We start from the raw sequence: 21,153 nt of genomic DNA, 5'->3' as shown, positions 1-21,153 counted from the left end.
TGAGCCTGAGCGTTGAGTCAATTGGGCAGTCCCTATTTGTAACTTAGGAAAAAATAGCTAGCAGTGTGCTGCTGGTGGCTTGAAAATTAATTCTAGGAGTAATCATTGCTCTTCTTCCAGCTTATATACCTTCTGTGTATCAAAGCTCCACAGAGAAACAGATTTGTATTAAACCTTTGGCTGGTATTTAGGCCAGGGATGTATTAGTTACAGTATTTGTTAAGAGGCCTTTGGAGGGTTCTCAGGAGTCAGGGATACCTGTGCATAGCATGTCAGGATTTTTATGCTTTAATTGCGGGGCTAGAACAAGCTGTGGAGCTCAGGACAGCTGTAGCTCCCCTGGGATGTCTGCAAAGGCAATGGGCACTGTCCAAGACACGGCCCAGGGCACTGCTGCTCTGTGTCCCTCTAACACCCCAGGCTGCACCTGCCTGACACCAGGCAGCCACCAGGTTTCTGGGGTGCAGCCACGCAGGGCTTTTGGGGAAAGGCTTTGAAATGAAAAAGAAAGATTTAAAAATCTGATAAAGGCTTCACGACACAAGGTTAGTTGCTCTGCAATAAGTGCTGAAAGCTTGTAAGTGCTGAGCCGTGTCAAAGGCGGATGTCATTCCTTGGCGTAACACGTACAGGAGCTCACTCTTTCATCTCTGACTGACAGCTCTTAAAATGTCCCGTCTGCTCAGATCTGTCATGGCACAATAGGTGCTGTTTCAGTGTTGTCTCAAAAGTTATTTCAAATCATTGCTATGATTTAAATTAGAATTTGTGTACAGTGCATGCAGGATAGCTTGGGGTACCCTCATGCCTGTTCAGTGAGAGTCTGTGAAGATAAAAGCGTTCTGAGGAAGTAACACATTTTGCCCAACAGCACAGGAGGGTTCACGAGCAGCCTTGAGAGATGAAGTTTCCTCTGTCAATAACTGTTCTTTCTTTCAACACAGATAAAATTAAAACTCTACACACACACACTCCCGCAAATGTTGCATCCCACCACCCAACTCGTCCCTCTCCTCCAGGCAGCTAACCTTTTGTTCTGTCTTTGCTGCTGCTTCAGCACTTTCCTCATCCAAACCACTCTTCTGACACTGCCACTGGTCTAAACATCGATGCCAACCACAGAGGGCTCCATGTGGAGGGAGGAAAGGGCCTGGGCACGCAGTGTTGTAGTGGAAAAGATGAGTGTGTCTCTGTGTAGAGACAGCCAGCTCACTACAGCATCTCAGGCATCCCTATTCTCCTCTTATTTGGCCTTGTGTTTTGGGTTAGATATGCTGTGTAACTAAGCACCCTCACGGATCACAACTGTGGGGCTGGGCCTTGTGTGTCTATCAAGTGCCAACAGCAGCACATGGACTGTGCTGAGGTTTTGCAGGAGCTGTACCCATGCTGGTATAACCCATCTCCTTTCACAGCCTCCATCACAGGAAAGCCAGACATGCAATAAGGACATTATGGGACTTCTTCAGGAATTTTTTTCCTGTCCAATATATTTCTCTAAGTACTACAGCTGCACCACCCTTCCCAAGCATCTGTTCCAGGCACTAAAGGCTGTAGAAGGGTATGCTAATAAGAACATTAAGAATGTTGTTTGTTTGCCTTTTTCTGTGGAAAATGTTGCCTCTACCAAACAAAAATGATGACAAGTCTCTGCATCTGCTGGGAATTGCAAATTAGTACTAAGCTTGCACAATGATCACTGATAAAGTACATTTGCTGAGGTAATATGAGGTCCCTCGACAGCGCTGGTGATGATTCAGGCTTTTAGGCATTCAGCTGCAGGTGGGTCAATAGGACTGTTTTGCCACCAGAGTTCCAGGATTGCCTTAATTTATCTTTAGGAGCCTAATTTTTTGATTCCTAATTTGAAATCTTAGTAGCTCATTGGATTATGAGAGGGTTCTCTCAGTTTGCAGATGGAAGCTTTTCTTCCTGTGTTTTCTGTTTCCTCTCCCTGAGAGGTTTGTATCCAGAGAGCTGACATTTAGTTAAGTGAGAGCAAATGCCTCAGAGCACAAAACTGTACCTCCATCAGTGCCTCTGAGAGCAGCCTTGTCCCATCTTAGATTTCTCTGATGATGACTGTGCTGCGTTTGAATTAACATAACCACCGTGATAGTCTAAAACTAAATAAAGATTACATTAGTCAGGAAAAAAAATATCCTTCTCTTGTGTTTCTAAGATGTGCAGCTAAAATAAGATGGAGTTAGAATCATAGAGGTAGGAAAAGACCATTAAGACTCTGGAATCAGCAGTGCTTCCTCTCCATGCACTTTGCTTCATCTGCTAGTCTCCCCTTATACCACCTTCCCCTCTACCTCGCCCAGCACCTTCATTTCCCTTTTCTAAATCATAGTGAAAACCACATCTTCTGAAGGTGCCCTTGTTACAATAATGAATCCCTCTGTGATTGCACTCCTGGTATTGTTTTGAGCTGTACACACTTCTGAATATAGTCTTTGATCTTGTAAGGAAGCCTGAGGATACAACTTCTTGCAGGATTGGTGCTCTGTGTTGTAAGTTTAGGATGGCAGGGATCCAGCCTTGCTCTGGACCACTTGTGCCCTGGCCATGAATGGTGTCATGCTCTGTGTAATATTCCTAAATAATTAAATCACTTTAGGAGTCAGAGTTTGGTCTAAAATATTGTTATTGTTCCGTTCCACAGTGTCCAGATAGATTCTTCCTTGGCAGGATTTTTTATTTGATTTTGCAAGAATTGTAAGTGCTTACTTTATCTTTCAAATGACAGTGTGTTCCTTCCTCACACAGTTATTAAATAGCCATGCTTTTCAGCTTCCAACTTTAATGTTATTCCATAAAAAAAATGCTCAGAAGTGTGAAACTGCTCTGAAGAAAAATGTAATTGTGCAATTGAAGCAAGAGAAAGCACCAGGGTTTTGTAAGATGTTTCTGTGAATGTAAATATGTGTGTGTGCACAGAATAGACTGGTACCCAAGAGAGCAGCATATACATTTGTAATCAAATCTCACTTATATTTAAAACTTGCTCCTTCTGTTAAACACGCAAATATTTCTGTTCTCTTTGCAAATTCTGCCTCTCTGCTCATTACCAAACCTTTCAGAAAAGGCATGAGCCCAAATCTTCCTCTGATCAGGCTCTTAATGTGTTCTGTGTGGTCTTTATTTAGACTGTAAACTTGCTGAAATAGGAAATGTCTTATGAAAAAAACAGCTACACTGTCTCATTTCACATCCAAATTCTTCTCCCATACCAGCTGTGTGTGTTTGCCTAGCAGCAAGTCTCCTGTTAATGAATGACTTGTTCTCATTAGCTTGTCAGGCTGGATGTGTAGCTTGTAGTTCCCACTCATACAGAGCAGTGCTCCTTCCCTTGTAGCTTCTGGTAAATCAAACAATGGGATACACAAAGCCTTGTGTCTCTGAGTCTGACCTTTGTACTTGGAATCATTAACTGCCACAGAATGCCAAAATAAAGTAACTGGCTGCTGGTTAAATGTATTTAACATAAGCAGAGCCCTAGGGACTGCCTGGTGTGGGGATTGTTGCAGGTTTTACCGCTGGCTGCCACTTCTAAATCTTCTTTAAAAGAGGGGAAAATTAATTCCCTGATCGGCAGAGCCACACGAGTTGTGCTCTGTATGTTTGTTTTGTGAAGCTGAGGTCCGGAGTGGATTCCTGACACCTTGGAGGTTTCAAATTGAGGCCCTGAGCAGCTTCCTCTGACTTTGAAGCTGGCTGTGCTTTGAGCAGGAGACTGGACTAGATGCAATCGCTGCCAACTTAAATTCTTATTCCAATAGAAGTTGAGTTCATGTGCAGGATTCTTCCATTCAGGGCATTAATTAAGACTGTCCTCTAAGTAAGCTGAATTTTTCACAAAACCCATTGGAACTGAATACTTCTTGAACCTCTGTCTCTCCATCTGACTTGTATTACATTGGCCAGCAGGTTCAAAAGTTACTGGGAGGTAAAAGACAGCTGGGGCAAACAGAGAGACACTCCCTTCCACATACACATAGGACAACTGCATAAGCCTTGTTTTGTTAAGAAAACCATTCTTCCCTTCATGTTTGTGCAGAAAACTTGTCAAGTGTGCATCTAATGAGGCCTGAAGTCATGCTACACGCTCCCAGCTGCAGCCAACCTGAAATAATTCCTCCCCAGAGCCAGCAGCACATCTCACACAGCCGAGGCATGTACTGTGCAATCCGAGCTATGCAGAGAAGTTGAGACATTTAGGAGTGAAACCCGGGCATGGTCTTACTGATAGCAGAGATTACATGGCTGTGCTCACACGAGCGTGTGTTTGTCTGCCTGGTGCCTCTCTGCCAGCAGACACGGGAGCGTGTCTGGTACCTCTCCCTCGTCCTCAACTTTCCTGTAGCCGGGACTGACAGAAAGGGGAATTTGACCTCAGTGTGTGAGAGACCGCCTGGCTGTCTGCCTTTCCCTTTTTGTCTGCTCTCTCTGAGGATGCAGTCACACTACAAAATTACCTTGAGTCATCTGTCCTGCAAGTTTTTCCCATGGGTTGCTTGTGATAAAGGGCAGACACACAAGGAGAATTATTAATCTGTGCTGCGAGGGGAGACACTGATATGGTGTCTGTGAACCCTCTGTGGATTGTATGGGCTTCTGAGATTTCCATCTACCTGAGCCTTCTCTCCCCAGCATCTCTTCTGCAAGGGACCAGTTCCACAGCTTCAGTCCACACAGCTTGCTGATCAGCCATGAGCCTCCTTTAGCGGATTGTTCTGCTTCCCTTTCTCCTAGATTGCAGAGAACACACCTATCTTCCTCTGCTTTTGATGGCCCTGGAAAACGTTACTTCTGTGTTCCTGGGAAAGAGCTTCAGAGCACTTCTATTTTTTGCCTCGCAGGGAAGCAGAAACTGTGAAATTATCAGCATCCTCTGGTTGTATGTTCCCTGGAGCTGTTATACTGCGCAGTCTGAAATAGAGATCCGGCCTCAGGGATTTGCTAATGATGCATTCAGTCTCAGCATGGCACATGCTCATTCCTGGGGAGTTACTGAGTTAGCATTTATAGTTCTACACTTTTCCTCTGAGTAGATGAAACCCTCTGATTTTCCCTCAGCACTGAGGTCTTGGGTGTTGGATTCTCTTCTCATGACAGCTTACTTGGAATGTCACCAGGAAGCTTTCAGCCTGGATCCCTCCTCCAAAAATCATAGACTACAGTAGCATCATGCCAGAGATTCTCCCATAACTTGGTGTCTGATCAGTAGGCAACAGGAAAATGAGGTCTTGTTAGACACAGTTTCAAAATAATAAACCCAAGACTTCTGCGCAGAAGGTGGGTGATTGGTGTTGTAGGCACTGGAAGCCTTTTGTATCTTGGGGAATAAGCTCACAATTAGGAAGCAAGGAGTCAGCAGCCACTGAGGAAAGTTCAAGTGGAAAAACTGTGAGGAGTGAGCACTGCTGGATGTTTTGATGGTGGTCCCTAACGTGGGTCACTACTGCAGAGAAAGAGGAGTGATAAAGGATGAAGTGAATTCACTCAAGGTTTGCCTTGTTCTCTGATTGCTTTGTCAATTTATGTTTCTTCAGCCACTTTATGCAATGAGGGATTTTTTTGTGTGGGCAAGGGTTGAACTAACAGGAAGACTTTTACTATATTTCATATTAACTTGCTGGTGAAGACAAGACCTCTCTTGCATGACCTACATGCCTGAACTCAGAATCCCTCTCCTGGGCCTGCCATCTTCAGATTTAAATTCTTTAAACAAGCTCAAGTTTTCATCTCCTCATCCATATTTCCAAAGCATGTAAGCCTCAAGGCACTAGGCCAACAACGGAATAGTGCTGAGCACAAAGATGTTTTTGTAACCACATCAACTCAGCCCAAGGCAGATCAACTGCAGCAAGCCCTGCAGATTGCTTCTCCTCCCAGTGTAGTTCCATCAGAACCTCCCATTTTTGCTAGTCCTCAGCTGATAGCAAAAACGCCTCTTTCAGCTTTGTAACTCTGACTTCTATTTTTTTTCACTTTCAGTGAAATGCTCTTGAGAGCTGCCAGAGACTCAGCTGTGACACAGACCTATCTGAATTCAGCGGTTGGGAAGTGTTCCTTCACGCTTGTCATCCATCTCCTTCAATAAGCACTGCATTGTACCAAGGCTGTACATTCTTTACTGCTCTACTTGTTGCTATGGCCAGTGGTGCCAAGTTTCAGTCCGATTCTTTTGGGAGACTAGGCAGAACTCTGGATTTTCTTTCCTTCTGCTTTGTCTGTGCTCCTGCCCCCTACAGTGTTCTCCCTTACCATCACCCAAAACTTCTTTCCGAGGCAGGAAAGCACTGCCCTCTCCAGTCCCTCCACTTGTAGGACCAGCAGCAATCCCTCCTTGGCCTGAATCATTGCAGCAGAGAAGCAAACACATGGATGGATTCCCTCTCTAGCCAGGTGTTTCCAAAATCAGGGAGAACAGGAAGGAACAGATGGGAATGGCCTTGAGCAGACAAGAGGGAAGTTTTTGGCAGGGGAGCTCCACAGGCACGGTGCTGTCAGACCGTATGAAGCTTGGGAAAGGCGCTCGCAGAAGGGAGAGCAGCGGGACGCGCTGCCTCATCGCCATGGAAACAGCCAAAGAGCTGGCTGGGCACACTTGGAAATGTCTCCTGCTTGGGATGACTTTTGGTACATGTCATCTATCTTTGCAGTGATTAAAACTAGGTGGAAAAGAGGAAATGTCTGACACTGAAAGTGAAAAACCTCTTTTCTTTCTTAGTTTATAGTGGAGAGTCAGTCTTCCATGGCTTTATGAAGATATTTGTTCTCCTCTGAGACATATATCCTGGTTTTAATGAGGATTATTTTTTTCCCCATGTTCTCATATTTTTTGGAGTCTTTCATTACAAAGATCAACCGCTTTTGGCATTATGATTCAGCTGCCATTGAGATGCTCCTGGACTTCCCCATGGTGTTCCCCATGTGCCCTAGGTGATATTTCTCAGCAAGATCTCTCTTTGATGACCCTAAGGATCCCACACTCCCTCAAAGAGGCTGGTCTGTTCTCACCATAGCACCTCAGTGGGGTTTTTACCACAGCTTTCAAGTCTTTCCCACACCTTTCCCACAGGCTCATAATGTTATTTTTGAAGACAGTCTAAAAGATTAAAATATATATATATTGCAGCTGTGTATTAATGCCCTGCCCTAAGAATATGCTTCTGTTTCCACAGCTGGGGAGTGGAGAAGACTGGAAATCTCCCATGTTAGAAAAGTGAAAAAAATGAAAGCACATAGAAAGTTATCAGTCCCCAGAACCTACAGTTTGCAAAGTACAGAATAGGTAGGACTACATGATTACCTCCAAACAGCTGTCTTGGGAATCATCCTGGATCTGTCATTCCATAAGCACTAATTCTCTTCCACGTCCATCAGCAGTCAGCGTGTTTATACTGTAACAAATAAGTGGGAGACAAGGAATTGGTAAAAATACTGGCTTATGCTGTTGTCTCCACCTTAGAGCAATAGCAAAGTGGTTTGTATTTAGGAAAAAGAGAAAGGATTCACATGCTTATAAAATATGGAGAGGCAGAGATTACTACTACAGAGTGGTAAGCTGTCATTAAACTAGGAGTAAAATGTCTGCTCTCCACCTGCTGTGTCTTACCTTCACAAGGAAGGGTCCCAGCTGTGTAGCACAGCTGGCAGCCTGTGGAGTCACGAGGAACATGTACAGTGGCTCCTGTAGGAGCGGGAAGGAGACACTGGCCAAGTTCAGTGTTGCGTTTCCACAAAAATATTTAGAAAGCCATTCTATGCAGGAGAGTCAATACCAGTAACTAGACCTGTTTGTTCTGGAACTTGTCCCTCTGAAGTCACTCTTCCAGGGCTGACTGTGCATTTAATTCCATGTATTCCTGCCGAAACAACTTCAGAGACCCTCTCATCGAGGCAGTTCAATATTTTCATGCATTTTTAATATGCAGCAGAATAAGCTGCAAAATAAATCTGAGGTTGGTTTGAGCTGGTGTCACGAGGAGAACGATGATAATCTACAAGATGGTTGGGACCCAGATGAAATTGTTTCTGAGCCTAACAGAAGGAGAAAGCTGGTTTGTCAGAAAGGGTAAAGAACAGCTTCAGAAAGCACAGTTCAGCTTAGCAGGGCGAGACAGAAGTTACAGAGATTCAATGCCTATCAGGATTTGATGTTTAGCCAGATAAGAAGGATCTCCTCCTTTTTTAAATATACCAAGGAAACAACCTCCTCAGCTTAAACAAATAAAACCCCAGTTGTTACACCAGCCCAGCTGGCAAGGTTCATTCTATTGCCTCAAATGGTAGGGAGAGGAAAAATTATTTGCCCCTCAAAAAACAATGCAAGTTTCCCTTTCAGCAAAGGAATCACAGCAGTTAAGTTGGCTCTTGCACCTCCTGCTTGGTCATGGCAAGAAGTTCATCATTTGAATTTCTGAGCTGGGAGAGGAAGCCAGAAGCTTGCTGGCTGGCTGGCAGCAGGGCTTCGCTTTGGAGGGGTTTTTTTAAGGATGATTTCAGCTCGGTAGCAAAACGTGATGTTCGAATAAGGGCACCACTGCCCTCTGCTGAAGGATGCGAGTGTTTCTCCCTGCGTGTTTCATCTGCCAGCAAAACCAGCAGCTTCATGGCCTGGAATGCAAGTGTAATTCCTGCTGCTTCTGTCTTTCCTCCAAAGTTTGCTGATCTGAATCTCTTGCACCAAATATTTTGAAAACTCTACGCCTCACGCAGAGTAAAGAGGAGCAAGGGTAATTACACACAAAATCTTGACATGATGATAGCAGAAACTGTGAAACTTGAGCCGGAGTTTTTAAAAAGCAATCTTTATAATTTATAAACACTTCAGGCATCCTCAACAATGTGATATCTGCTGGAGCTAGTTTTCGGTTTTCCTGCCAAAATTCAGTCACGCATTATCAGATCAGGCTGAAGTCCTCCACAGTTTCTTAAATTATTTTCTTTCTTAAGTGTAGCACTTGCCTGATCGAGTTTTGGCCTCTTAAATGCACACCATTATTTCTGGTTATGCAAAAATAGAAGCTCATTCAATGCTACATTTATGACTGGTTTTACATTCTAAACCTAACATTGCTGTAATTTTGTTAATATTGTTTTAAAAAGGAAAACATTTAAGTGGAACATGTAACAATATTTTTAACCGCTTGAGGGAGCTCCTTCATTTATCCATCAGAACGTTCCCATTCTGCTTACACATTGTGAAATTCTAAACCACACTTTTAAACAGCTTATTATAGGATTTGCTGAAATATATGAAAGGGTTGAGGCTCTCAAGTGACTGACTTTAAAGGCCAAATAGAAGCTTTAAAGGAATTAATCATTTTGGTCAATAAATGAGGGCATCAGAAACAGCCACACCTACTCACTCCCTGGGCTGACTGACACCAAAAATCCTAAAATAGAAAATAAATTAGAATTACACAGAATTAAAAGTAGGCAGTTTTAATCACATCTATTTTGCAACAGTGCCAAACGTGATAGGAAGGAACAGGACTAGGCACAGAAAAAAAGAGAAGGAAAGAAAGAATCATATAATCATAGAATAGCCCGAGTTGGAAGGGACCCACAAGGATCATTATGAAAACTCCTGGACCTGCACAGGACAGCCCCCAAAATCACACAATGTGCCTGAGAGCATTTTCCAAAGAAAGAAAGAAGGAAGGAAAGAAAGGAGGGGAAAAAAGCAGCACTCCGAAGTCCCATTGTTGCCTGGTACTGGGAAGGTTGAAAGCCATTGATGTTGAGACAAAAATTGGGGTATCAGGTTACCACAGGCTCCCACGCCAACAACAGGAACGACCACGCGGTGATTCAGCCAGGAGTGCTCAGGAACAGCTGTGGTTGGGCAATCGTTGAGCAACACAACTCATAGGATTAACGTACAACACTCCAGAAAATCAAGATTACAAGCACCGTGGTGACAAGCAGGGTAAATGATGCAGCTGATGAAACAGGGCAGCAATTTGGACCAGGGAAGACAACAGCAGATGATGGGCATGAGTGGCAGGAAGCAGAGGTGGCAGTGCCTTCTTCCAATTGCTTGTGTAAATATTGGGAAGGAAAGTAAGGAGAGCGGCTGCTTTGCTTTTCAGCCTCGGTGAGCTGCAGGTAAACAGCCTCTAAAGAGAAGGGAAGGTGGGCTGTGGAACAGCTCTGCCCGAGAAAAACCGAGAGACCAGGGAGGGAGTTCAGTGCCTGTCACACAGCACTGCTTTGGCCTGGGAGGTTTGTCAGAAGGTGATACTAAAATCTGGTGGCACCTCTCCACAGTTTCCTTATGGCAAAATAAGCAAAGCTAACTAGTTCTGAAGGTTAGCTGCACTTTTCTTTCTCATTTTTTCTACCACCCATAGTTAGGCTTTTACTAATTGGATAAAACAGTGTAATCAATTTGTTGAACTTGCACTTCACTGTAAATAGCTGGCACAGCATTTTTGTCATAAGGGCACCAGTGCTCACGTATAGCCTGACCCAACAGTATCTCTAAGCAGCACTGTGTTAAAGTTGACTTCTTAAGAACAGGGACAGGTTTATGTGAGCATTCCTGCTGCTACCACCAATGCAGCTATTTGCATTTCGGCAATGACAGGGTTTTATTATGTTCTTTTAATTTTTACAAGTTTTCCTATTAAGCAGCATGAAAGATGGGTGATGGGATAATAGTGTGAACACACATTGCCAACTAAATCAGGTTCAGACTTTTTCATTCAGTGACTCTACTCAGAATCCCAAGAGATTGTATAAAACAGCTTCTAAAAGTTCCAGCAGTTACACATTTAAAAGTTGTCTTGGGTGCATGTCGGTCAAAACAAATTTTAGTGACAGGTCTGATAAGGTGAAATGCAACAGAAATGTTTTAATACCACATTGTAGCTTTGTACCTCGGTTTGTGGTGACCTTTCAAGGTGCACCTGGGTACATGTTGTGCACAGCACAGCCCTGAAGTCATGAGGAGGAGGAGAGACATGTACTTGCAGTAGGAGATTAGTGGCTTAGTTCTCCTGTCTTCAGGAAAACTTTCCCATTTGCAGTGTGAAATGCAGCTCCCGGGAGGTTACTAGAGTTTGTTGGCTGGTGACGTGTTCAGTGACTCACTGCCCGTCACAAGCCTGTGACTGTCTGAGGAGAGAGAGAGAAAGCGAGGTCCAAACCCCAACCTTTCACACAGTTTTTGACCCTCCGGAGCACATCTGAGACTGGAGGGAGAACTGTCCAGCCAGGCCCCTGCTCGGCTCCCCCAAATACACAAACTGCAGCTCCCACTCCCAGGGTAACCCTTGTGAGGGGGAGCACTCCCTTGCCACAGATTCCCCTTCTTGGGGGACTGGAGGTACTGTTGAAGTTGGGGGGCACTCCACTTTTACTTCCCTGTAAAAATACCTACCCTGGCTCCTGTTTGGAAGAGCCTCCCCGGGGAGGACACTTTGAGCCCGGGTGCCGTGGGAAGCGCTTGTTTAGCAACCCATGCGTTCCCGCTGAAGGACAAGCACAGATAACGCGGCCGAGCCCTCCCAGCCTTGGCTGCGACGTCCTCCCAGGGCCTTGAAATAAGTTCTCCTTGTGCCAGGGGCGTGGGGAGCGGGGGGTCCTGAGGGCAAGGGCAGACACTGCCTGTGGGGGTCACTGAGCCCAGTGGCTGGGTGGCCATGGCTGACCCGCATCCCGGTTGGTCCCATCGGCCAGACTGACACAGCTGATCCACAGCTGGAACCGGGTCTGACATTCCATCAACTGGATTGACTCATTGGAACTAGGACTGACTGACATTCCCTCAGCTGGATTGACTCATTGGAACTAGGACTGACTGACATTCCCTCAGCTGGATTGACTCATTGGAACTAGGACTGACTGACATTCCCTCAGCTGGATTGACTCATTGGAACTAGGACTGACTGACATTCCCTCAGCTGGATTGACTCATTGGAACTAGGACTGACTGACATTCCCTCAGCTGGATTGATGCTGGAACCAGGACTGGTGATCTCTTTTTCTCTCCTTCCTTTCCTTCCTTCCTTCCTTTCCTTCCTTCCTTGCTTCCTTTCCTTCCTCCCTCCTTTCCTTTCTCTTCAATCAATCTCTTCCTCTCTCTCTTCCCTTTCACCCTACCCCTTTATCCAGAACCCACTGCCGTATGCTTAACACAGCGGGTCAGGGACCAACATACCAATTTCCACGTGAAGTGTCTAATTTACCAATAAAACTTTCTGACTGTTTGCGGACCCTCTGACTCTTGTTGCTCCTTTTGAGCATTTACCAGCCTTGGGCGCTGCCTTCCCCTTGCGGGTGGGTCGCCACGTTTCTCGGTGCATTAACTCCCCGCCTCAGGATCACCGGGAGAAGGCGGCGGTTCCTGAGGGGGGTGAGTGGGGGGGGCCGGGGGGGGGGTCGCGCGCCCCCACGTGCGCCTCACGTGCCGCGCCCCCCGCCCCGCCCCTCCCACGCGGAGCCGCCTCCCCAGCCAATGGGCGGTGCCGCCGCTCGCCCCGCCCCCTGCGCCGTGACGTGCGCGAGCCCCGGGAAGAGGCCCCGGCGGGAGGAGGCGGGAAGGGGGAACAGGGGAAAGGGAAGCGGCCGCACGCGGAGGAGGAGAAGGAGGAGGAGAAGGCGGCACTGGCTCTGCCGTCCCTGAGGTGATGCTCCGCGGGGTGAGGGCGGCCCTGACCCCGGCACCGGGTCCGCGCCGTCCCTCCCCGCCCCCGGCGGCTCACGGAGCTCTGCGGGGCTGGGGCTCGGGGGAGGCGGGTGTGTGCGGGGAGTTCGCGGGGCAGGAACTGGCTCGGAGCCCGGGCAGCGCTTCAGGCGGATCCCATTGATCTCCGCAGGTTTACAGTGGTTTTTTTTCCTGCCGAGTGTTTTGCGCGTTGCGGGTGAGCTGGGGATGACCTTAACTTTGCCCTGGTCCTGCCTGGCTCGAGGGCACCTCTGCGGGTACCGAGGATCCGGGTCTGCGAGTCAATGTTATACCTCAGGGTCAAGAGCCGAAGGAAAACTTTGTAGGTCTGAATGGTCTAAATGGTCTTTGGAATAAGGTTGTTATTGAGTGTGTTTAGTGTTGGAGGCAGGGCGCTGGAACTAGGTGATCTTTAAGGTCCCTTCCAGCCCAAACCATTCCGTGATTCTTGGCTGTTCCTCACCGAGCCTTTTGAAATGCAAAGATGAACTTCCCACGGGGTGTTGCTTTTCTCTAAAAGCATCTTATAATTAATTACCAGTGTTTCGAAAGGGAAGACGGAGAAGCTTAAGGTTTGTGAGCCCTTTACGAGTGCCGTAACGCAGCCGTGCCTGTAGAACCAGGGCGTTCCTGGTCGGAAACCTGTTAATGGGTTTGTAGTTCTAGAAACCTACAGCTACAGTTGCGGATGTGGATGTCCTACAAGTGCTCAGTGGGGTGGAGTGACTGTTAACTAGTTGTGAGGAGAGATTTCTTCTTGTTGAGGACATGAACATCTGGAGCTATCCTGGCATTGTGTCATGAATGATTCAGTTCTAGCAGAGATTAGAGGAAAGCTCTGATGCCCTCTTTAGGATCTGATGTGCTGATAGTTGCTTAGGTACTGTAATGTTACACCTCCATTCATATGGGAAGTAGACTAGGAAAATGTCTATTTTCATAGATTTTTCTCTAGCACAGCTCTTGTTTTGGTGTGGAAAAGGCTTTCTTGTCATCACTTAGCCTATCTGAATTAATAACTTTAAGTTGTTTTACTTTTTTCTTCCCCTCACATGATTTTTCCTTCTGGTATCCTGAAATCTGTTACTTTTTAACTCCTTTCTGTTAACCTTTCAGTGAAATACTGTAACCACTCTGCACTGGAGAGGAAGGAGCGTCTTCCTCATCTCTTTAAGAAAAGTGTGCTGAGAAAAGAATTAAAGTTGTGGTCCCCTGTTAGAGCTGGAAAACCTGCACCTGTAAGGATGGGTGTGGCTCACAAAGAGAACTAACTTGGATCAGGAGGCAGTGAGAGGCTCCAGGCTGCCCAAGGAGTAGCTTGGTGCATGAATTTGGAAGGCAGCTTGATTTCCCCCTCCACTGCTCTGCAGATCCTGTCGTGTGAGCAGAGTGATCCATTCTTACCCTTAGACAGGGGTTTGGGCATCTCTGTTGTGTAAGAACACAAGGATTGGAATGTTTAGCTGCCCAGGATCTCCAGGTAGTTGTAAGTCCCAGGTGGGCAAAATGATTCTTTGCTCCAACATGATGCAGCCATGTCTGTACCTGGAAGCTTGTGGGAAGGCTGGGAAGTGTAAAGAGTCAAGTATTCCTGATGGGGACTGATTCACATTTAAAAGCAAGGGGTTTGCTGCAGTAACTGTATGAAGAGCTGGTAGGAAGTGGGTATAACCTGCCAGCTGCCTTTTGAGGCTGGTGAACACAATTACTGTAGGAAGATTTACCATATTCTTGTCTGGTTCTTTCTGTTCTTCGTGTAAATGCTTTTTGCATTATGTAGATCATGATAATGTGAGCTCTCAGGTGTTGTACAGAGCCAGCTCTGCAGCTTGTGGGCAGCTTGAGACCTCTTGAGACTGAGCTGAGAGGAGCAGTGCTGCAAGAAATGGTGATTGAATTAGTGACTTGTTGATTGGTGGTGGTGTTTCTCCCCTTTGTGCTGTGAGGCCTGCAAGGAGAATGGGAGGCTGTTCGACTAGAGGGACAAACACAGGAAGTTGAGTCCTGGAAACCTCTGATCATAGTCTTATTTCTCTTTTGCAGAAGTGCCACCCTCTGTATTCTGAGGAAATCCATCCTTAAACAGTTCATTTTTTCACAAGTGCATGAGTTTTCCTTGCCTGCCTGTAACAGCTCGTCTGTGCTGGTGCACGTACACTGTTCACCAGCAGCCAAACACATCTGCTGCAGAGTTTGTGCCAAGGTGAAAAAATACATTGAGTTTGGAAATGTAGTCACATACATGCCTGTGTGGTTTTCTGGAAAAAAAATCTGAATGTTTTCCCTGGTTGTAGCTACATCTCCAAGAGATTCTCGAGCTGAATTTTCAGGTGGAGTGTCCTGGGAGGTCGTTTGGTAGCCAAAGTAGAATCTCTTTGTGCCCTTCTTGTTAACTGAGAATTTTGTTTTCATCCTGCTTGCAGTGCTTCAGGTGTTCCCTGCTGGCAGCTCTGTCCCCAGCAGTGACCTTTGTCCCTAGCTCAAACCTAATTCTCTTCCTGTTTCTCTGTGGTTTGCATTGTCTGTCCAAGCAGAACACAAGGATCCATTGAGGAAGCTGCTCTTGCAATAACAACTGAAAACTTGACAAGTAGGTGCTTGGCTCAGGCAAAATATTGCTGGTGATTCTGGCAAAGCAAAGTGCCAGAGCTCTCAGAAGGCAAGTCTTGCTGTCCAGCTGACTGTCAGGAAGGATTTGCTTTTTGGTCTTTTGAAGGTTTTGCAAGGGCTTAAGTTATTTTAAACACTTATAAGGTTTGCAGGGACAAGAGGGAGCTGTGGGGGGATGTTTTGGTAGTGATGGGGGAACTTGCTTGGTTACTTTGTTCCTTTACTGCTTGTAGTAAGGGAGAGGAAGTGTGATCCACAGTCACTGACTCACCCCAGTGTGTGCTGAATTTCCTCTGTCCTTGCTCTGAATTCGTAATGGAGGGAAGAAACTCTAACTTTAGTGTGAAGAAGGCTATTTGAATTTATCACTGAAAAATGTAAAGAGTTAATGAGTTTTTTCTGTCATTAATTATCTGCTCTCCTTTTCTGGCCTAGCTGGGTAACCATGGCAGGTGACGACTGTGTGAGGAAACGCCAGTCTGGCTCCACTGCACCCTGCAAGACCCCTGAGAATGAAGAAACACAGAGGAGACCTGAGAGCGAGAGGTCGTTTCAAAACTCAAGCAATGGTGAGACTCACTGGTTTGGGACTAGCTGCACCTCTGGCACGTGATCTCCTCTAGGGTGTCCTTTCTAGCTCATGGCTCTGTCCTCTTTGCTCCTTCATTTTGTTTTTTCTGTCTCTGGTGGAGCTCCCTGTGTACCAGCTGCACCCCTTCAGCAGGTGTGGGTTGTTTGGAGTGGTGACCTGCAGAACTTTCCCTAGGGAGCTGTGCTGCAGTGCTTGCAGGGATCTAAAAAAGTGATTAATTGTCACAGCAGAAGGAGATGCATTAATACTGTAAATGGTGCAAATGCTTCTTGGCAGCACTTTTGAGTAATCCTGGTAAATGCTTTTTCTGGGACTTCATCTCACTTCCTTTACAAGCTTTAAGTATGAGGCTTCTCAAGATTGAACAAAATGGTGTTTAACATACCTGACAGACAGGTGGAGGTAGGATGGCACAAGGAATGATTCTCTGCTCCTCTGGGGTTCTCTTGGTGTCAGGACAGCTCCCTTCTATCCAGTCAACCTGGGCTGCCAGAAAACAGAACAATAAACAGTTGGGTTTGTATTCATTTGTTCTGTGGTCACCTTAAAAGTTATGTGGCTTGTAGTTGGCTTTGTGGAAAGGTCACTACTGCCATGCCCTGTCCCATGGGTTGCAGGGACAGTTGTGTGGCACAATAAGTGGTTTTGCCTGTGGACTCTGTGACTGTCTGTAATTCCTGGTTTATGCTGTACCACATTCCAGCCCGGTGATAAGGAGGTCAGCATTGAAACTGCAGCTTGTTTCCTTTCTCTTTGGGACACAGATTAAGCAAATAGCTAAAGTAGTTTATCACAATGTGCCATGTGAGTATAAGCTCCAAAACCCTGATGCCACTGACTCAAGGAGATAATTCTTACTGATATGGTTCTGAAAATTGTCGCTGTTTCATAGTACTCCTTTCAACTGAAACAGGAGTTGGAGCAAGTTTAAGTTTAGGACAAGTTAGATTTCTTCTTGCAGAAAAATACATTGGAGAGAAAGTCATCCCACAAACTGCTTGGAGAACTGGGATTTTAAGCTGATGGTAGTACAGTAATTTTAATTGGATCAAATGGGACTGTTTTAGAAAATTGCAGGGAGTTGGTGGCTACTGAAAAACAGTCATGATGGGTTTAGAAGTAGACTAGTACCTTTTTAGCCTTTTTTCATGTATGGAAATTCTATTATGAATGTTATGAATGAATTTGAGTTCTTGCAAGGTTTTGGGTGACTAATAAATATAGCAGTGATAATTAGTGCTTGATATGTGGGTGTGCCTGTCTTTAAAGGTCTATCCTTTCAACACCTCTTGAGATGTGGCAAAACATCACTGGAGGTGAGATACTGTGAGTGTGTAGCAAGTAAACATCCTGGGGTAGATCTCTTGAAAGTGTACTGAGCTCTCCTATGTGTCTGGTGGGTTGGCTTGGATCAGTGCAGTGTGGTTTTAATCCTGTACAAACTGCGGTGAAGGACAGCAGGGAGGAATCCTGGTTAGTTAAGACCAGGTGCATCTTACCTGCCAGCGTTGCTGCCAGTTGAGCAGAGGTGTCACAAAGTGGCACTGGTTTTTGCAGACTCCTTGCTCAGCACAGTGATGGAGACAACAGGATTAACACAAGGAGGTAGGAGGCATGAGTCTGATGCCTTGAGTTGTGGGAGGAAGATGCATCCCTCTGGTCAGAAATTCCTCTGTACAATGGGGTTAAATCAGCATCTCTATGACCCAAAGGTTGCAGCTTTATGAAGTTGAAGTGTGGCCTCTTCATAGTGGCCCTTTCTTCGAAAGCAGGGCCGAGGTGGGAGAATTTCTCAAAAGAAGCAGCCATAGATGGTTTTTCTCTTTCTTTTGTCCTGGCTCTTCACATCTCAATAGCTGTTTCTAAGGCATTAGCGCTGATGTGTACAAAGGCAGTGTGTGCCTAATGATCTGCTGTCTGGCAACAGCCTTTTTATACTGTAGCATCTTAGCACTGGGTGTTGTAGAGAATTTTAGATAAGATGCATATTTGTTGCAGTCAAGGGATTCCAGCCAGGTCAAGAATGTATGAAAGTAAGTATTGTAGCATCTTTGTGGCAGTTATTTCTGTAGAAAGACAAAATCACTAACGTAATTACTCAGCCTTGATCCTCTCTGATTATAGCAAGCACAATCTGCTTTTTAACTGAAGAGTTAATGTGTCAAGGGCCAATTGACTTGTGTCCAGAAGTGTGTGAACTTTCTACAGAAACTTCTGGACCTCTAACCCTTTCTTCATTAACTCAAATGCTTTGGCTGATATTAAATTGCTAAGAGAAATAATTTTAATACATGTACTGGCTTTAGAGCTACATTAGGTCTGCCTCTTCCATTGGTATAGTTAAGGTTACTTTTTTTTCTTGCCTCATCAATGCTTCTGAAGGCTGTCTCCTTGTTTGGCTTCCAAGAGTGAAGAGTTTGTACTCAGGTACACCCAATTTTTTAGCAGTATTGTTTCTATTTTGTAATTATTCAGCCTGTAATTTCACTTTGACAGAGTAGCTGAACTTCAGTCTGATGTATCACTTCTCCTTTAATTGGCTCCAGTGTTGTAATTAAACAGCTAATTTGGTCCTGGCATAGAGTCAGCAGATGATCTGGGTGGCAATAATCCCCTGTCAAAAGCCAGGCCTCCTTAATAAAATTAGTCTTACATGTTTTCAGCTGGAGATACATAAATATCAGACTGTTCTGCCTAATGGGATGTTGGTATCAGGCAGTACTGGTTGGATGAAAACTCACCTGGAATGAGCATAATAGAAACTGCATGGGCAGATCTAAAAAGGTTAGAGATGACATGGTTTCTCAGTGTGCATTCAGAGTTCTCTGAGATGCTCAGACTGGTCATTCAGAACAGTAAAATGGTGGTTTTGGGGTCTGTCCTTGTTTCCCCAGAAATCAGGAAAGGATTAGAAGTGTCTCTGGAGGCTGATCTGCAAACAAGCAACGTGGCAAAGCTGTTTGGTGTGAGTAAGGCTGTTTGGTAATGCTGATCTTAGGAAGGAGTTATCTTCCCATGGAGAGGTTACTATCGATCATTCTCGGTGCAAAAGTTCACGGTGATGCACGAGTTGCATGTGCCCACTGATGGAAGAGGAGGAGGGAACAAATGGAGCAATTTGGAAAGCTTTAGCCTTTGCTGTCTGACTCACAGTAGTAAGTGTTCAATGTATGAACAGGCTTTTTCTTGCAGATTAATGAATTTGGGATTAAGCTGCTTGAATTGAGCGTCTTGGATGTGTTTCTGAGAGATGGATGGAACAGAGCTGTTTTGTCTCGCTGGGTTCTGGCAATTTTGTGCTCTCATGTTTTGGAACCTGTGGATTAGGTGAAGGCTCAGCAGTTTTTTCTGAGGAGCCTGTAGACATGGTAGCATGATATAGAGAATGCAGATGTTTCTTCCTGCTAGTGAAGAGGCTGTTTCTGTCCCATGTACCTTCAGAAGTGACTTTTTAAGCTCAGTACCTTGTCCAGCTGTAGTGCAGTGTCCTGTGGCTTGTGCATTCTTTAAATAGGTTACCTGAGTCTAATGATAACTTGCCTCTATCTGCTGAGTGGCCAAAAAAATTACCATAATTAAGAATAAGGCTCATTAACATCAAATTAATAATGTGTGTTGTACAAGATATGGAACTCCTCCCCCTCTTTACAGTAGCCTTGCACTAGGTTGGCTTTAACACTGCCTTGCTTCAGGTAACATCTGTAGTGTTTTTGGAGAGGGAGCCTTTAAATCCAGGTGTCAGTAATGAAATCCTTCTGCCTATGTTGCTTTAACCTTTTGAATGGTCGGTTTCCTGATCAAGAAATAAGTTGGTTTTTGTTGGATCCCAAGCTGCTGTACCAGTAGATCATGTGAATGGTTTCCTGCTCTAGTCATCTCAAATGTCACTTATATCTGTAACGTGCAAGAGTAGGTTGAAAAAGGGACAATGAGATCCTTTAGGAAAGGTAGTTAGTCAATCTTTTGTGAAACCAGAGTTGCTCAACTTCTCAACAATTAAGCAGCTTTCTCAATCTTCAGGTGATTTTTATTAGCCTGGTTTCCTATGGAAACAAAGTTTACATTCAAATTGCTCATTTGCTTTTTCTTCTGATTTTTGAACCTACTTGGAATTTGGGCTGTACAGAGAAGTCAGTCCTACCAGCATCGGTTTCTACAAGCCCAAGACAAGTGGTCAGCTAAAGACCTTGTTAATGTCTTTGCTGGTGGGAAGGCAACACAACTGCTGTTAAAACTTCTCCCCATGAGCAGAGCTCTTCCAAAGCAAACTCTGTTTCAGTGTCCTGTGAAATTGGCCACTATTTTGTACTAGTCTTCAAAGACAACTTTTTTATCGCTTTGAATATATTTCCTGTTTTCTTAAGGCACATCTCAACTTCAAATGCAGAGATGTGGTTGCTTGTATTGTGCAGCCCCAAGTCTATTTTTATAATGCTGTTGGAATCCCAAAGTGATACAGAGGGATCCAGTCTTTGTTTTCAGGGTCAAAGGAAAGTGAAGATTTGGATTCTTCAGCAGTGCACATTTCCTTTTAGACTCAAAATCATGTGATGAATCTCTTCTCCAGTGACCTCACAGAACATGAGTGGCAGCTTGCACAACAGAGGATGAGTGATTAAAGAAGATGATGAGTTTGTGTGTTCTCTGGTATCTGCCTTGTGACACAGTTGAGTTTATGGGGCAATGCAACACAGCAGAATGAGTTGGTTTGGAGTTGGTTTTCTTCTACAGGAGACCTTATTCTGGAAAAGATGTGACAAGCTCACAAGGGATTTTACTTTGTTGTATGAGATGCTTATACTGAAGACAGGTCTTGATTTTAAAACCTTTTAAAAGATGCTGTGTTTGTAGTCTGTTCTGTGGTTAAATAAAGTGTCAGGAGGGACACTGCATACAGTTTAGCTGTTACAGCATCAGCAGGTCAGAGACTGGCCTTGTTTCCTGTGCAACCATTAAAGCTGCACATTTGATATAGGTAAAACTCCATCTTTAAGGCCTTGTAGTCAAAAAGGGTGTTTTATTAATAAATACTATGCCTGGGTAGTTTTAATAACTGAGGCTTCAAATGCAAGATCTGACAGGAAATATATGGTCAAAGCAGTGGTCAAAGCCTACAAAGGAAATAGTGCAATTCCTTAAGTCTCACGTGTCCTGTCCACTTTGGCTGTGTTGGGTGGCTTCAAGAAAACTCGATAAGAGTCTTGAGGGTTGGCAACTAGATAAGAGACACAAATTCTTAACTTTTTCCAGGGGAGGGTTCATT

The 21,153-nt window shown here is 45.0% G+C and overlaps 2 protein-coding genes across 4 annotated transcripts in view; one reads left to right on the top strand and one right to left on the bottom strand.

Annotated features, from left to right (window-relative positions):
• Positions 1-12,552: 12,552 nt before the first annotated feature.
• SOAT1 (sterol O-acyltransferase 1) overlaps positions 12,553-21,153 on the top strand; it is a 28,174-nt gene continuing 19,573 nt past the window's right edge. The window contains exons 1-2 of the mRNA XM_017815708.1: positions 12,553-12,647; positions 15,734-15,867. Of these exons, the coding sequence (XP_017671197.1) occupies positions 15,744-15,867 (124 nt within the window). The 5' untranslated portion in view covers positions 12,553-12,647; positions 15,734-15,743. The remainder of the gene's footprint in view (positions 12,648-15,733; positions 15,868-21,153) is intronic.
• The window catches only part of NPHS2 (NPHS2, podocin), a 46,409-nt gene continuing 41,526 nt past the window's right edge, over positions 16,271-21,153 (bottom strand). For 2 of the 3 annotated variants that reach the window (XR_001874967.1, XR_001874965.1), the window contains one exon: positions 16,271-16,376. The gene's annotated coding sequence lies outside the window, so the exon portion shown is untranslated. The remainder of the gene's footprint in view (positions 16,377-21,153) is intronic. The other variant, XR_001874970.1, reaches the window with a different exon arrangement.

Source organism: Lepidothrix coronata, unplaced genomic scaffold, assembly GCF_001604755.1.
Source record: "Lepidothrix coronata isolate B3197 unplaced genomic scaffold, Lepidothrix_coronata-1.0 Scaffold52, whole genome shotgun sequence".
Classification (NCBI taxonomy): domain Eukaryota; kingdom Metazoa; phylum Chordata; class Aves; order Passeriformes; family Pipridae; genus Lepidothrix; species Lepidothrix coronata.
This window is presented reverse-complemented; position numbering and strand designations above follow the sequence as displayed.